The sequence below is a fragment of the Gallus gallus genome, chromosome 5, assembly GCF_016699485.2.
Source record: "Gallus gallus isolate bGalGal1 chromosome 5, bGalGal1.mat.broiler.GRCg7b, whole genome shotgun sequence".
NCBI lineage: Eukaryota > Metazoa > Chordata > Aves > Galliformes > Phasianidae > Gallus > Gallus gallus.
In genome coordinates this window covers 43,699,048-43,716,294 of record NC_052536.1, presented here as the reverse complement: position 1 = coordinate 43,716,294, position 17,247 = coordinate 43,699,048, and the positions used below count along the sequence as shown (strand labels likewise).

Sequence of the window (17,247 nt, the reverse complement as noted above, 5' to 3'; positions counted from 1 at the left end):
AGCTTTTATCCTATTTTCAATTTAAAATTTGATAGCAAGAATGGGTGCATGTGCAGGCTCACTGACTGAAGAAGTGCAGAGATCACTGCTTAACACTGTTGGGTAGGTTTTTCAGGCACTGTCATGCAGGTAACTTACCCGAAGCTACTGCTGCAGGAACAGCAACAGCAGGGTCACTCGAAACATGAGCCAACACATGGGCTGCCTTTGCTGATACATAATGGAAAGTAACCTAAACTAATTATAACCTATGAAAACCCTTTGTGTACTGAGCCTTGCCCTAGTATGAATATGGTTACAGAGGTTTCTTAATGTAAACATGGTTTTAAAAGACCTGCTGCTTAATTATGAAGCTCATCTGAAATTCTGCCAAAAGACTTCTGTGAAAAGCACACAAACTTCTCTGAAAATTTATTTAATCTCATTTTCCAAACAGGTCTCACAGTTATATTTGTAATGCTTTATCTGAAGAACCCGTTAATGATCCTTTTGCTCCTCATCTGCTTTGAATCATTTCAAAGCACAGAAGTGTTCTGTGTGTAATTTCAAAGAGGAAATGCTTTGTGTGTTTTCAGACAGTGGTTCATCTAGCAAATTAAGATTTAACTTTACATTTGAAACACGGGGTATTTGGCTTTGAAGTTTAGGAACTTTAAATAAGCATCACAAATAGAAATGTAAATGAGCTTCCATTAGTGTTTTCTCTGCTGCCTAAAGCAGTTATCCTACACTCACCATCCTGCAGATTGTGTCAAGATGAGCAACTGGTAAGAGAATCAATGCATCCTTGATGCAATATTGTTTACTTGCTAAAAAAAGGCACACAATGTTTAGTTTCTCCCAGTATATTAACAACGAGCAACAGAAAGCAATCACCAGTTCCAAAGCAGCCATGTCAGACAGCACTGTATGTTAGTGTACAAGTATGTACTTGTACAGCACTCATCCCTTGGATTTCTACTATGTTTATATTATTTTACAATTAGCTTCTGCTCTGGAACAAAATAAACTGTTACTGATGAGGAAAAATCTGGGCAGAGACTAGAGAAATGCCAAGGCTCTGAACTGTTCCCTAGAGAACAGTTCTCCAGAGGCTAGAGTTCAGGCCCTACCCCTTCATGGATACAATCTACACAAGATTGGAGTTGTTTAGGCTTTTATATCCTTCTCAGAGGTGTTTTATGTCCTCCTCATGGCGTCATACACCCTTCCAACTCCTTGGATCATATCTAGTTCCTTCATACCTCCCGCATCATCCTACATAATCACAAGACCAACAAGCACTGGAACATTTATCTGCAGCTTTAGCAGGATAAAACATGCATGTATGAGAAGGCAAGAACCTTTACCAAGATTTAAAGAACACCACTTTCATGCCTTTGACTTTGCTCACAGGAATACTTACCAGCTGCGGTAAGAAGAGAGAGCAAATGATCTATCACAGGTTGTTTTCATTTAAGATGACATGAAGTGCTTATTCAACTTCAAGAAATGGAAAACAAACAAACAAACAAACAAAAAACACGTGGGGGTGGAATTCAAATGCAGATGCCCAATTTTACACTGAGCTACAGAAGAGATTCAAAATTGCTCCACAATTCTCCAGTCTGTGTCCAGTAAAGAGTACTTCATCCAGGACTCTTCTGGTGCTGAGGCAGCTTGAGAACACAGAAGGGCTGTCCTCACTGATCATAAATGCCAACCTTTCACCCCAGCTTCTCCCCTAACCAGCAGAATGCTGCATGTTGGAACCAAGGCAGTGAGCATTTGCTGGGTAAAAATTCCCGAGGTGAGGAAATTTTTTCTTCCAGTCTTACTCACGTGGAATGAAAATGGAAGTCCATAGGGCAAAGTACAGCGACTTGTACTGCTTTGTTTGTAAAGCAGCAGTCATAGGTGCTTATCTTGATAACAAAGTATGCCACCACCTAGGTTACACCCAGTCATGTCATGCATGATCACAGCACTGACAGGGTGCCTGTTCCTTCCTTGGAATTCCATTCAGGTGTAAGTAGGTGAGTGATGTTCTGCTCTCTACACACCCTAGAAATATCATGCTCCCCCCAAAAAAAACAAAACAATGTTATGCTCCTGCTGTACAGGTCGTTCGTATTACCCCAAGGATTATGCCATTTCACACATGTCTACTGGCAGCTCTGAAGTCATTGCATCTCTAGTTTCTCACCAAGAACTTCTTAGGTATGATGACTAAAGGAATCACTGTAGCCTAGGTATTCACACAAAGAGAGCCTTTTTGAAATGCAAAAGTCTCAGTAAGCTAGATCCGGGGAAACTCTGGTTAATTTTACCTCTACCAAGCTACCAAGCATAAACATATTTGCCTCCATGAATATTTCTGATTGAGAGATACAGATATAGGTTGTTTGTTTCACTTGATTCCTTAAACTCTTAGACCAAGAAGTATTGTGAAGAACCCCAAAGGACCAAGCATAACTTCCCACATGGAACTCTTGGCTTAAACAGCATCATTTGGATAACCAGGTCAGTCAGTGGCAGGCTGTGCCACAATACCTCATTGCAGCTTCAAGGAGGAACTGTATGGGAAGTGCTGTCAGCAGTTGTTCCATGTGATGGCAAATGGTATGCACCTGGAGTGCATACCATTTTATCTTGGAGGATCCACACTGCCCACATATTAAATGGCAGTTTGCATTATCAAGGATGCCTGGACAGCTTTGTTATGCAGCATCCATCCCACCTGGAAAGGCTTCACAACCTTTCAGACAAGTTGTGGCCCCATTTCAATGTTTTCATTAGCGCATACCTGACAGCTGTGGTACTATTTCTTAACTATGTGTGCCGCGGTGATCTGGAAACTGCCCTTGATGGTCTGTTTGGTGCAGCCAGGAACCTGCAGACACATTTACGTTCTACCTGTGCATAGCCTGACTGACAAACACTGATTGAGTAGGGCAGCTGATGAAAAATAATTGTGATAAGCAGCAGAACCAGCAATGAAGCACATCCTCTAAGGCTGACGATGACCACATTTGCCATAAATAAAAGGGTGCTAGTTTGTTCCCTGTGATGACGCCCAAGCTCTGAAAACACAGATGTTACATACTTGTACATACTGACAGACGGTCACACAGAGCCCATAAATCCTTGAACTTGTGAATAAAAATTTGCATGATTAATTATAATCCTGAATAACACAGTTAAAGTCCCTTGTGATGGGACCCAAATGAAGATCTGAACCTCATCCGTAGCTTTTCTTCCCATACTTATATAGAGACAGAATGAAATTACGGCAAGTAAATGTGTGAGGACTTCTGCTTTTCAGTTGGATAGAACATGTCATGTTGGATAGAAAATCTGGAGGATGTGGCAGTTCAGTCTAGCAAATGAGTTTTGATACACTGGCCCGATTGTTCACTCATCTGTAGGAGCCAGGAATTAACTTGTTTTATCAGTTAATGGTAACCACATTGATTATGGGAAAAGAGGTTTGTAGCTTGTTGGTACCGCAGAGCAGGCATCAGAAATTTCCCCTGTGCTTCCAGTTGTTCTCTCCATAACCTGGAGCAGTCATTCAAGACTTGCATATAATGTAATCTTTCCACTGGGCAACTGTGTTTGTCCACCACAATCAGCCTTGATGAAGCATAGAATGACATCCTCTATGGCTGCAATGGTGAGTACTGTCTAGGAGAAAAGTGGTTCTGAAGTGAAGATTTCCCTATGTTCTGTGGGTAAGTAGAATAAGATCTGCAGGCTTGTCACCTTCAAACCTTTTATCACCACAAAATTGTGCTTTTAAAAAGCAGCTCAGTGTTACAGAGATGATTCATAATGCTGCAGTATCACTTAGCTGACTTGAAAGAGACGTTAATGTCATCATTTTGATGTTCATTACCAAAGAGTAAGAAACTAAGGGCTGAAAATGCCTTACGTATCAATAGCCTTGTTCTACATTTTTAAAAGACCTGAACTACAGAGGGTTTTTCTTACTATGTTCTAGTTCCAAAATTCAGTGTTTTAATAGAGACACGATTCTGTACTTAATATAGAAGGAGGGCAGAACAAAATTTAAGCTATTACTATTATTTATTTATTTATTTTGAGTAAGGTTATATGCATAAAACCTTGTACCTGAGTTTACAGTGTAAGCAGTCAAACCTACACTACTTCTGTGAATATAAGTAATAGCGATAAGTAGTCCTATTGAGTTCAAGGACAGATGAAGTGCTTAAGCATCTGCTGTACTGTATTTCATCTATGTAAGATTTTGAGAACAAGTCATACACTATGCACAAATTTGAGTCAAAAAAAGATATGCCAGGGGAGAAAAGTTAATTTAAAGTAAAGATAGAAGAAGTCATACGCAATATATTACATAATTTTTATAAATACATGTGTATGGGACAAGATAAAACACCTGATAAAAATTATAATTAGTATTGCAGAACCATACATTATATATATTCATATTTTACTTACTTTACCAAAAGGTATAAGAGAATATGACTCCATATATAAAAGTTAACAAGTCTGTGGTGTCCTATTCAAATAATAAATATGCATTTTCTTTTCAATTACTGGAAAGTAAAATCACTAAGCATTCTGAGCAGGTGCAACTTTGGTCTGGAAAATATTACAGAATATTTTCCACACCTTTTGAAGGAGGAAACTGCTACTATCAGTACTTGGTTTCAAACTCTCAACAGAAAAATGTCTGAATGCATATATATATGTATGTATGTATGCACACATATATATGTGTATGAGTATTTAAACACATGCATGTATGCGTTCATTTCACGGTTGATTGCATAAAAGCAAACTGCTCTCAGTCAAAGAGAGTTATTTCAAGGCTGCTATTTCAATACACTTTAAAATGAATACCTTAATGTTCAAGGAATAGTATGATTTTTCTACAGTTACTAAATATACAAAAGAAAGTGTGCAAAACAGAGTATATTAAGCAGGCACTGTTTAGGGTATGATCTATATATACTAAAAATACTAAGAGTATTAACAAAGATGCATCTAAATTCAGTCACCTTGAATTCAGAACCCACAGATCTCAATTGTCCTTCTTATAAATAAACTGTAATATAGACTTATCCCACGAAAGAGTGGTCAGGCACTGGAATGGGCTGCCCAGGCAGGTGGTGGAGTCACTGACCCTGGAGGTGTTCAGTAAATGTTTAGTTGTTGTACTGAGGGACATGGTTTTGTGGGAAATATCTGTGATACCTGGATGGTTGGACTGGATAATCTTGGAGGTCTTTTCCAACCCTGGTGATTCTATGATTCTCTGCTTATAGATGGACCATTTAGTTCCTAAAACACGTGCACTTTTGATGGAGATTCAATATTTGGCCTTATACAGTAACTGTCAGATTCAGTGAAAAAATCAGTTTTCCCAGTTTTCAGTTGTGCTTTAAGGGCTTTCATCATATTACATGAATAGGAAATTTGGGGGACATCTTTTTTACTTAGCACCAAGGAATGCCAGTCTACAGGTAGGGCTCTTCAGCTAGAGCTCTTCACCATTACTGCAGTGTGATGTAATTTCCTAGCTGCACTAAACCTTTGTCCTGTGACTACAATCATAAGCTTATATTTTCAATTCTAGACAGAAAATTTTGTTGAAAAGAGTCTGACATATAATACCATACAGAAAATAAGATTTAGAATTATTTCTTTAGATTTTTAAAGTAAATTTGAACAAGTGTGTGGCTTCTTTGTTTATGAATATAGTTTATGAATGTTGTAGGTAACTTGAATGCTGAGATATTTATTGCATGAATATATGGGCTTAATAGCTAGATGCAAGACAAACAATCAAACTGGAAAGACAAGAGGAAAGGCACTCTCAAGCAAACGGCCAACAATAAGCAACTGATGTTCTGTTAACAGGTGGTAGTAGGATTTTAAGTAAGATGGATTGCCAGGCTTTCTTTGAATGTTTTGGGTTTATCGTTATTCGTGAGAGGGCTCTGTTTTAATAACACTACATGATTTCTCTATTTGTCACTTTTAATAATCTCAACAGGAATTAAGTTTACAAAACCACAGACCAATCAAATAACCAGGACTGAAACAGATTGTTGTAGCCCAAAGCTTCATCTATAGTAAGAGGACGGATGCACTGTGAAGCTTCAACTCAGACAGGTAGTAGCATTAATAGGAAGTAAACTGTGGTAATGTCCAGAATCACCTGGAACTATGACAATAACATCCTTGGATCTGCAATTGAAGACAAATGTTGTTGCTACGATAGCGGATGCAGGAAGTCTCTGGGGATGGGAGGAGAATAAGTCCATTTCCCTGGGGTTGTGCAGGTGGGGCGAGAATACAGAGGGGCAAGAATACAGAGAAAAGGAGGCAGAGGAAAGATTAGGCAACTGTTGCCTTTGAGAAGAATGATAACTTTTTCTTGGGCTCTCTGACGTCAGGAAGAGTACATAAAAGGCTGCAGAATGAACCACACTGGTTTGGCCTGAAACACAGGATTGAATAAGGGATTAACACTCTGTTTGTCAAAAGGGAGGGATTCTGTGAATCCATCTGTGATTCATGATTTTTGCAGAGATATCCTTCATCTACTCCCTATAATCAAAGGATAACACTTCAGGACTGCAGTGAACACTGTGGGCATGTGAACATGTCCAATCCAATTCAGTTCATAATTCTGTTCTGTTAGCACTTGCTATCAGAAAGCATTTTTTTATCTAATGTATGAAGCAAATGAATATCTCATACTTGTGCACAGTCTTCAATCACACAGTTTTTTAAAGAGAAGTACTGTCACACAGGGGAACATTTTTACATATTTATTATCCAAAAAAATTAGGAAAATACTGCATCTCACTACCTGCTCAAAACAAATGTTTTGGTGGGAAGACAACATAAGGGCACACTGCAAATCCATATTGCTCAGAAAACAAGTGGTTAAGTCCAAGTTATACTCTATCTTCACTGCTTATTGCAAACAGAGTAAGAGATAATAAAATGCCAAAAATTGGTGGGGGTCATCTCATTTGACCTCATATTTTGAAAATGCAATCATCCACTGCATCCCACTAGAGTTGTAGGAAGGCAACACTGAGTTTAACAAGAAACAAATCACTTACTCTAGAGCTCCTGTAATAATGTAGTTGGATTTCATGTGACAAAATGTGACTGAATAGGAACGTGTTCTTTTGAAAATGGAGAGAGACTTTGTGTTAGTGTAAATCTTCAGTGATTCTTGGAAAATGCTAGGAGGTTAGGGTACTGCAGTAGCTCAGAGTTCTTTACAGTGTCAGTAACCTATATGGCTATAATGTTACCTATCAGTACACTAACAGGCAGTCACAACAGAAAAGTAGCTTTGAATGTTACAGGTGTAAGCAAGAAGATGCCAAATCTCACTTTTAGACAGATTTTCTAAATGACAACAGAAGGAAAATTGTTTAAAGGGACTTTTCTGTGAACAGAAGTTTAATACTTTGGAGAAAATACAAATCTTGAATCTTGAGGATTTTACAAATGGAATGTAAAAGGCGTTCTGCCCTACAGGAATTCTGATGTCCTTTCAAACAACTGTTACAGTTTACATCAGAAAAGAGGGGTATTCAGGTTTGATGCCCAGGGGAGATTCAGGTTGGATATTAGGAATAATTTATTCTCTCAAAGGGTACTGAGGTGCTGGAACAGGCTGCTCAGGGAGGTGGTTGTGTCACTGTCCCTGGAGGTGTTCAATAAGCATTTAGATGTTGTACTGAGGGATATGGTTTAGTGGGGAAATACGGGTGGTGGGTGGATGCTTGGGCAGGATGATCTTGGCCTTTTCCAATCTTGCTGATTCTATGATTGAAACTGGCAGTTCTAACATCTCTAAGTAACCAACATTTCCCTGTAAGCCCTCTATCTGAGAAAAATGCAAGTGTGGCTGCACGTGGATTACTGAAAACTCAGGGAACTGCTAATGCGTGGTTCATGTCCCCCACCCATGGCAAGTATTTCACTGGACAATATGAGGTGAGGAGACTTGTGCTTCACATTCTGGGTTCGAATAAGAAACAGTGGCAGATCCAACAGAAAAGACAACATTCCTTCCAGGAGATAATAGGTAACAATTCTTTGCCCTCCCTTTTTAAAGATTATTTAGATTCTATTTTTTTAAGAGCTATTGAATATTTCTGATTTATTATTACAGATATTTGTTTTACCAAGCTGATTTTTCACCATAATATTTTGTATCTGCTGTGTATCATGTTTATCATGTCTATCAGCTGTTTTTATAATGAAGTTTAATTTTTTTGTAATTGTTTAAAATTAACGATAATCTCTCAGATCTTTCATCAAAACAATTTCCTGGGCCTTTTGAAGAGATTTTTTTTACCTGTAATGCTGCTTATCTTAGCTTATCTTAAATCATATTATATTATATTATATTATACTGTAATATATTACACTAAGCTGAGAGTTGCTCTCCAGTCATCTAGTACAATACCTGAAACTAGTAGAGGTTTTTGATTTTTTTCTGAAGAGCTCAGTAGTTCTACTGCAGGTTCTTTCCAAATTCCTACATATACCACCTGACTCTGGAATACAGTTCTCTTGATTTAGCCGTCTCTGCTATTTCAATTAAAAGGCACATCTTATCTCCTTAAAAGAGTAGTTTCAGAATCAATAACCATGTAACTTTCGTCAAGGTAAAGGAAAAAGCAACTAAGGAATCTCTGCAGTGTTAGACACTTCATTAATCTCTTTTTTTGTTGTTGTTGTTGTTGTTCTATGGCAATTTGACAGATGCAATATGCTTAAATATGTAAGTAGAAAAAAAAGTGGAAAGTATATTATTAGTTTTCATTTATGCTTTTCATAAACTGCCTTTCCCTCTTCATTAAGCAGTACTTTCCCTCACAACCTCCTTTTTGGTAGGATCTCTTTAAGAACTACAGCACATACCTTTAAGCTTTGCCTGTTATTCTCTTATTTTCCCCCCTCATGATTTTGCTTCCTTTTTTGGGGGTGGAGAGCAGATGCGTGGCTTCTGCAACTATCAAGATGTACTTGTGGTCTCTGTGCTGAGTTTAAAGTTTTAATTTCCTCATCTGGAGCTTTCAGATCATGTTGATTAGCTTCTCCTTTTTAAAGTCCCCATCTCCAAGATTTACAGTCAGTTTTCAAATTATAAGAATTCACATATGAGTCTTCTGAAAAGGATTCGGGGTTTAATTACACTGCAGTCAGCATTACTCAGAGGCTTAATGGTTTTAATGACAACTTTGAAAATAATTTAAAATTGTGAGTGAGGATTATGACCCCAAAACCAATTCTTTGTATTAACCAGAAATGCTACCCCTATCTAGCTTAAGGATTTAAGCAAATCAGAAATTGAAACAACCTTCTACTTCCGTTTTAATAGGTAGTACTGCATCTTTAAATAACGTTCATTGATTTTTCTTTTCCACGTCACAAAGCAAATAATGTAACATTTTTAATTGTTTCTCTTTTACAAGCATTCTTAACAATTAATTTTTTTAACTGTTGTTAGAAAAAGTAGATGTGTTGTAATTAAAAAAAAAAAAAAGAATTTTCAGCAGAGAGATGAATGCTAATTGAAGAAGGACTTCAGTTTAAACATAGAAATACATTTTGATGCCAAGATATAACCCTAGAATCAGTGACATATCTTCATCACTTATCACTCACTCTTTAAAGAAACAATCCATTTCCTGACAAAGCTGTACCACTTCCGTTAAAAGAAAGATTGGGCTTGGATGCTTAGCATAACTTCTCCTTTCTTGGTATGACATTAAGTGGTTTTACATAAAACTGTTGGCCAGAGCAGTTTCATACAAAAATGCTTTAAGCAGCAAATTTTACCTACTCTATCTACTTTCTGACAGTTGTTGAGCACAAAAAGCTCAACTGCAGATTTAAAACAGCAACAACAACAGAGCACTTAAATACAGATAAAACTACAAATTAGTACTATTACCTTACTAGAATTTCACCCAAAGTCTGTTTCATGTTATGGCTGTCCTTCACGAGGAGTCCTTCCTTAAATTTATTTCTTGCTTTTCAACATCTGATCCTCTTTTTCCCTTGCTGTGCAAATATTCTCAGCGAGCTGATTAAAGGAAACACTTCATATCCAGCTTTCCAACATTTGTACTTTGAAAATAGCACCTACATTTGTAACAATTCAATGACCACAGGAAAGTGCCAGATGCCTTCTTAGCATCAAGCAAACTATTGTTTCTCTATGCAGCTCCACTTCAGACAATAAGTAAATCAAGTACCTTGTTACTATCAAGCAGTGACAACCTGGAAGCAGGCAGATACAGCAGTCATCTTCTTCTCTTTCTCTCACATTTCCTCTCAGAAGACTGTATACTGAGCATTTCAATTTCACCTCAGCTCTCAGAGCAGCTTGGCATACCACCTCTTTTAGAACCAAAGAGGAAATGTTGTGACACTCTTTAAAAACTGTTCAATTATATCTTTGTGTGATGTGGGTATTTCCCACAACGTTTTTTTCCTCTCTCCTTTCGCAATTAGGAATGGCAAGTGAATATACATATTTTTTGAACAGTTGTGTTGTGGGGTAGGGAAGGGACATCTATCTTTAGAACTCTATTACTCCATGTTCCCAAACTCGCAGCACGTGCTCAGCCCAAACACTGAACTGTTGGTTGATTGATCTGTCAGGTTGCTCTTATTGTACACAAGAATATCAATTTGACTTGAAAATACTGTATAAAAAAAAAAAAATACACCTACACTACACTGCTCATTACCTTGTAGTCTTTAATTGTCTTTACATCAAATATTTCTTTGCCTTTCAACACTGGAGAGGTAATGTACTGGACACACAGTTATGCCAAGTAGTATTTTTTGTTCAGTATCATTGCACTCACATGAATGGTTATTTAAAATGCAAGTAACATTTTCAGTCAGTTAAATTGCACTCAGAGCAGCATTTCTAAAAGCACAGTTTACATAGCAAGGGTGGTTTTACTTCTTCAGACTATAAAGAAATCTGTTATAGACCACTCTGTACTCCCTGTGGGTCTATAGCCCATCATTGTTTCCATACTTTCACATCCCTGCTTCAGCTGCAGGCTCAAGCCAATTTCCTCCCTCATCTGACTCTGATTCTCTATGCTGGTGATTTTTATGGAACAAAGGCAGAATCTGAGGGCTGGCACACAACTGCCCATACTTCTGACTGCTGGCATGGCACAATTGGGCCCCTGACTAGAACTGCCTGAGTCAATGTCCTCATGCAAACTGGGGCCTGCATGGCTTAGTAACTTTATAATCTGTCTAAATCCAGCAGGCAGTATGGAAAAGACCACCCTGTTTTGAAGGGTAAATAATGTAGTTGTATATATGCAAACTACGCCATGCTACGTCATGCCACTTGTACTGACACCTGGATAACAAAGCCTGCTCTGCTTCATTTACTGGTACAGACAGAGTCTGTATATTTCCTGTAAATCCCATCTACGCTTAAGGGTCAAAAAAACTGTATTCTTTTACAAATAGCCACAAAACCATGCGATGCTGCTTCGAAGACAAAAGGGATGGTGTTAATTAAACCAGCCTGCTATGCCTGGACCACTCAACTGAAAGTCTATCTACCCTTAAACCAAGCACAAGACCAAGTTTTATTATCTCTTACTCCCAAAAGTTCAGTTCAAATGGAATCTTATGCATGTTCTTCTACTTCTGACAAGAGCTTTTGTATTTCAGTGTCAGCATAGTCCTTCTGTCATAACGTATGCCAAGAGGTGGGATTGTTTCCAAACATTCACTAGGGTGGTTTTGCTCTTTTTGTGAAAATGGGAGAATCCTAATGAAAAAAAAAAAAAAATTAACACTGGAGATACTGTTATGTGAAAATCTCCATGTGTTAATATTTGGCTTTGCTTTTGCCAGAGTGCAAGCAAATCAGAGAGTCTCTCAGTGACAACAACAAACTTTCACCTCTTGCAATGCTCTTTTCCAAGCCCAGACAGAACTGAACATAAATACACAGAGCAAGCACGGTGTCTTGCTATAAGCACAGTCAGCAGCTACCCTAATGGATCACTAACCTTGGTTAGATTTGTTAGGGTTCTCACCTCACTATTTAAAGTTGCTAAATCATTTAACCTGACATTTAAAAGGAAAAAAAAAAGGGGGGGGAGGAATATCTCAGCGTGAGGAAAGTAAGCAGATAAAGTCTGTCAAGCTATGAACATCTGAAACTATTTGCAACTGTGGCATTCATTGCCAGCTCCTCTCGCGCTTGGTGCCAGCAAAGAACAGAGGGGAGTCAGGTTTCAGTCTCTCTGCTGAGGTTGCCAGGGGCCTTCCGAAGCGAAGAGCGGCTGGAGGACTCGGTGCCAGTCCCTAAGAGGTGACAGCTGGGACAAAGAGTAACCAGCAGTTGTTACTCCTCCTTGAAGTAGACGCCCCACTAGAAGGAGCCCCTAGTTACAAAGATGCAAAAATGTAACTATTAGCTTTGTCCATTTATTTTGTATCTTCATTATTTCCTCTGCTGTAAGGGAAATGATGATGAAACGTTTGCTATCTCTGCAATGGAGATGCGGCCATGTCGCTTCTGACATCAAGCGACAGAAAAAAAGCCCACCTAAACAAAATTAAAACCAAGACTTGGTGTTTAAAGAATGCTAAAGTAGAAAGATAGTGGACATCTCCTATCAACTTCAAGTGACTCAGCCTCCCCTCAGGAAGCGTATAGCTGCGTTCAGACGCACAGGTGTTAGATATCTTGCGCATTCAAACACACACCAAGAAATATATAATACTGCGATGTGAACGAAGGATCAGGAGAAGACATTTTATTTCACTGATGACTGCTGTACCGGAATTAGGATTTCACGTGCGAATGCTGCTGTTGTAAGGGACACGGCATTACAAACTTGCACCCTGGTATGTAGTGTCTAAGGCCGGTAAACAGCATTCACACCAAATAAGTGGGCCCAAACCCACAGCCGCCCCGCTCGCTGTGCCGGTGCCACCCCCGCACCTCTCCTTCCCGCCTCCTCCCACCCCCTCAGCGCCACACGCGCTCCCACGTCGTGAGGCCGCGGCATCCCGCGCGACGTGCGCGCGCACCGTGCGCGGCGCGAGGCGCTGCCGTGCCGGGGACGTACCGGCCTGCCGCGCGGGCGGCTGCTCTCCCGCTTCCCCGGCTCAAGGAGGTGGGCAGCGCGACCTGACTCGATCCGGGCCGTGCCGTGTGGGCCTGTACACGCCTTCCCTAGGGGGAGGCCCACAGCCCATCGCCCTCCGGGAACCCCCCTCCGCTGCTCATCCCTGCCTCTGCCTCCGCTCCCCAGTCATTGCTGCCGGGAGGCCGCCTCCCCCCCACGCACGGCAGGCGCCGCTCGGATCCCCCCGCCGCCATATTATGAGTGAGGAGGCACACAACCTCCCCCCCCTCAATACGATGGGATCGGCCCGCAGTACAGGGAGAAGGCAGACGATTGGCAGCTCCAGGCACCAATCAGCGTGCTCCTTTTTTCTCTAGGCAACGCAACGCCCGCCCTCAGGCGGGTTGGGGGGTGTAGGAGAGGCGGGAGGGAATGTTTACAAACAAGATTAGGGAGTAGAGCGATGGCGGGGGGGGAACTAGGAGGCGGGGCCAGCGATTGGCGCAGCCGTTGGGCCAATTAGAGAAGGCGCCGCTCGGCGGAAGGGCGGGGGGCGGTGCGCGGAACGTTCTCTGCCCAACAGCCTCGGGCACTCTCGAGCGCGCGCGCCAATGAGCGCTGGGCGGGCAGGGAGGGGGTGCTGAGAGGAGCGGCCACGGCGCTCGCTTAGCCCTCCACCCCGTCCGCCTCAGCCTATCCCGGACGGGCTCGGCGCGGCTCGGCTCGACTCGACAAGAGTCGGCTCCCTACCGCTGGGCGGCTGGAGCAGGGGGGAGGGGAGCCGCAAGGACATGGGCCGGCTCTGAGGGCCGGGGGAGGGCAGCCTACGTGTGTGCCGCCCCGTATTTTACTAACTGTTTGCCGTCGGGTTTATTTATTTATTTTTCTTCGCCCCCCCCTCCTCTCCCCCCCCCTTCCCTTCCCCACCTCGAGGCGGAGGGAGAACAGTCCCCTCCCTTCCCTCCCTCGCCGTGCGCCTATGGCTCCCGCTCCTCGGAGCGTCCCCGGGAAATAAAATCCGCCCGGGGCCGGGTGCCGCCCCCCGCCTCCACGCACACACCCGCGGGGAGCGGCCGAGGCGGGGGAGCGCCCTCCCGGGAGAACATGGAGGGCCCCTCGGGTTCGGCGCAGGGCAGCGAGTGGCCGCTGCTCACCGTCACGCACGAGCTGAGGAACGGTGAGCGGTGGGGGTATGGCGGCGGGGCCGGGCGGGGGGGTCGGGGAAGTGGGGGGGGGGGGTGTGTGGGGGGATGGCAGCGCGGTACGTCTGAAGAAGTGTTTGGGCCACACTTCTGCGCGTTGGGCTCTCCTGTCCCGCTTCCCCGCTGGTCCTGCGCGCTTTTGAAGGAGATAAAGGTTTGCAGATAAGGGTCGCGATTCCCCTTAGTCGCGTTTTTGACTTTTATGGCAATGTCAGCGTGGAGGGGAGGCTGCCCACTGCAGCCCTCAGCGAGGTAGTTTCGGTGACAGCTCGGTGGGAGGCCGGGATGCGGCGAGCGGGGAGCGCAGCCTTCGGCCCGGCCCGGCCCCGCGCGGCCCTTCCTGCGGCCCCGAGCTGCAGCCCCGCACGTGGCCGTGGCCGTGTCCGACCCCGCGGGGACGCGGTGCTGCGGGAGGTCTCGGGAGATGTATTTCTAATAGCGGCTCTGCGCTCCTCCGAAGTTTCCAGGCAACTTGAACGTTACAGTAAATCCAGGACTTGCGTTAATTCCGAATGTGTGTAGCACACAGTCAGGATACGTATTCTCTGTGTTTATTAACGGTGTTTAACGCAGCTGTTAACCCACGACCTTCATTCCTTTCCTCTCCTCGTCTGTTTCTCTTTTCTCCGTGTAAAAGCAACTGTGGGATGCTGTTCACCCTAAAAGTTTGAGCAAAGCATCCCCGCGGCTCACGTAGCTGGCATCCTGTGCTGCACCGCTTGGGAACGGCAGGTGGTATTGCTGAAGTCCCCTCGGTACTGCAGTACTGCTCAGCTTTCCGTCCCGGTGTCACACTGGTCCAGGGGCTCTGTAGATGTACCCCAGTGGAGCACAGCTATCACTGCAGCTTAAAAAAAAGAAAAAAGAAAAAAAAAAAAAGAAAAGCTCTTCCTGCAGAAACCAAAGAAGCTGTGGTTTCCTTCTTTGAAGAACAACAACAAAAAAAGAAATGGTGGAATACATATTTGTCTCATTAGGTATTGCTAGATTTCAGTATGCGGGAGAGAAACAAGTAGGGGGAAAGGACGTGGATTGCAATTATTCCACATAGGACTCTGGCTCTGTGAAGACTTCTGTTATAGACATTGAGACAGCCCATATCCCTGCGGGACAGTCATTTAGAGATACTTTGAAGAATAAATGTGTTCACTGACACTAGACAAAGAGCTGTCTAACAGCATAATACACAGTTGGTTTGATCTTGATTTTTATGCTTTATGCATTCAGGAAGCACTGATACTTTTAATTAAGGGAAGATGAGGCTTGTTTGTCTATTTGTAAGCTTTCAAAATGTAGTTTAATGGGAGACAGTTGCTTTCCCCCTTACTAAGTATCTAGAAAACTCTGCTTTTTGAAAAATGCTTTCTAGCAATGGCTCGTCTATTTCTGGAACATTAGGGTGGAGGAGGGAGCTGCTCTGTCATGTACTCCTGGGAGACTCCTACTCCTGAAGATGTCAATAGTGTCATTGCTATGCATGGCATAGCGAGAGATTGTCTCAGAACTTGTATCTGCGCAATGCACGAAGATATGGTAATTTGAGGAGAAAAATTGCCCTCAGCTCTTTTGTGTAGATATGTATAATTTATAACCTCTAGGATACTTTGGATGCTTTTCTTAGTTTTTTGCCCTCGATCTGGCTGCGTGGGTGTTTAGCTGCTGCCTGGGGTCAACCCACCACAGTTCTAAAACACACGGAGTGATTATTTATTTTTACTTCAATATGGGAAAGAGGGCGAGGCATTCCTAAAAGCAGGACTTGTAGCTGTAAGAATCCTTGTTGCTCTAAAACACTGAGGTGGTGTGCCACGAATATCCTCTAAACGTGTGATTTGTTTAGATTCCAGATTCCCTTCCTCTGTGTGTTTCCTTTGATGTTTCTAGCTCCGTGACTAATTGAATGATTTAGAGAGTAACGTATCAGAAGTAGTTGGCAGATGAAAAAGAGGTCAGTCTCCACTGTGTTTCGGAAGAGTGTATTATTGTGGTAGAAATTAGTGGCTTCTTTGAGAAGGGAGTGTCTCCTTTTCATGTTGTGGAAGTTGTTGCTTGAACCTCTTGATAACAGAAGCTCATTCAAAGTAGAAGGAATTGTGTATTCAAATCAGCTTAGTGCAGGTGAACCTCTAGTTGTGCTTTGCAATTACTTGGGTCATGTAATTGCTCTAAAAACATGAAGTTGGTTAGGGACTGGCATTGACTGCAGTCAAGTGAATAAGTGAACGTACTGTAGAACTTGGGTGTAAGATGAAACAAATGTCTTTGAGAATAAAACGGGATTGCTTTTCAAGCCAGTTTTGTGGTATATGAAAATGCACAGCTAGAGGATATGTAGCATTATCTCTACGCTGAGGTTCTGCTTAACACCAAGCAGCAGTTACTTGTTAGCCTTATCATATCATGGCCTGACTTCTTTTAAACTTTCAGTTTGAAATTATAATCCTGTCATCTGTCATCTTAATTTTAACTCTATATCCCATGTTCTTTAGGGCAATGAAACTCATTCTCTGTGGCTTGAGCAAAAAGCGGTTGCAGAAAATAACATCACTTCATAGATGGGCTCTGTGACAGGGGAGGAACTGTGGCACTCGATTGCCTGTGAGATGCTGTGTTCTTTGCTAGATTGCAGTGCTCGGGCACTGCTCTGTGCATATATGTTTAGTTTTAATGATGCATAGCATCAGATTTTCCCCCATGCTACTAGGCAAACTGCATGTATGCATGTACTCAATAATTGATACTTTTGGTTGGCTGTCTTATAGATTAGGCACAGCAGTGACTTTTAGAACACATTTGAATTAATGGTGATTTTTTTTTTCCTAATGTATTTGGCAGCCAGTTCTTTTTTTCTTTTGAAGAGATTGTTACACAAACCAACAGAAACTCACAGCTCAGCCACTTGAGAATAGTTA

The 17,247-nt window shown here is 42.2% G+C and overlaps 2 protein-coding genes across 10 annotated transcripts in view; one reads left to right on the top strand and one right to left on the bottom strand.

The window, feature by feature from the left end:
- Positions 1–13,219, bottom strand: part of C14orf159 (C14orf159 homolog) — a 40,281-nt gene extending 27,062 nt beyond the window's left edge. For 2 of the 4 annotated variants that reach the window (XM_040701578.2, XM_421319.8), the window contains exon 1: positions 13,134–13,219. The gene's annotated coding sequence lies outside the window, so the exon portion shown is untranslated. Of the gene's footprint in view, positions 1–1,405; positions 1,845–10,265 lie in introns of those variants that run through there. The other 2 variants (XM_004941866.5, XM_004941865.5) reach the window with 2 other exon arrangements.
- RPS6KA5 (ribosomal protein S6 kinase A5) overlaps positions 1–17,247 on the top strand; it is a 133,367-nt gene that overhangs the window by 46,358 nt on the left and 69,762 nt on the right. For 3 of the 6 annotated variants that reach the window (XR_005860048.2, XR_005860047.2, XM_046941785.1), the window contains exon 1: positions 14,209–14,310. The exons of 1 other annotated variant lie outside the window; for it this stretch is intronic. Coding sequence is in view for 1 of the 5 variants with exons in the window: in NM_001012587.3 (NP_001012605.1) it covers positions 14,238–14,310 (73 nt within the window). In the remaining 4 variants the exon portion in view is untranslated. Of the gene's footprint in view, positions 1–14,191; positions 14,311–14,377; positions 14,490–17,247 lie in introns of those variants that run through there. 2 more of the 6 variants (NM_001012587.3, XM_046941786.1) reach the window with 2 other exon arrangements.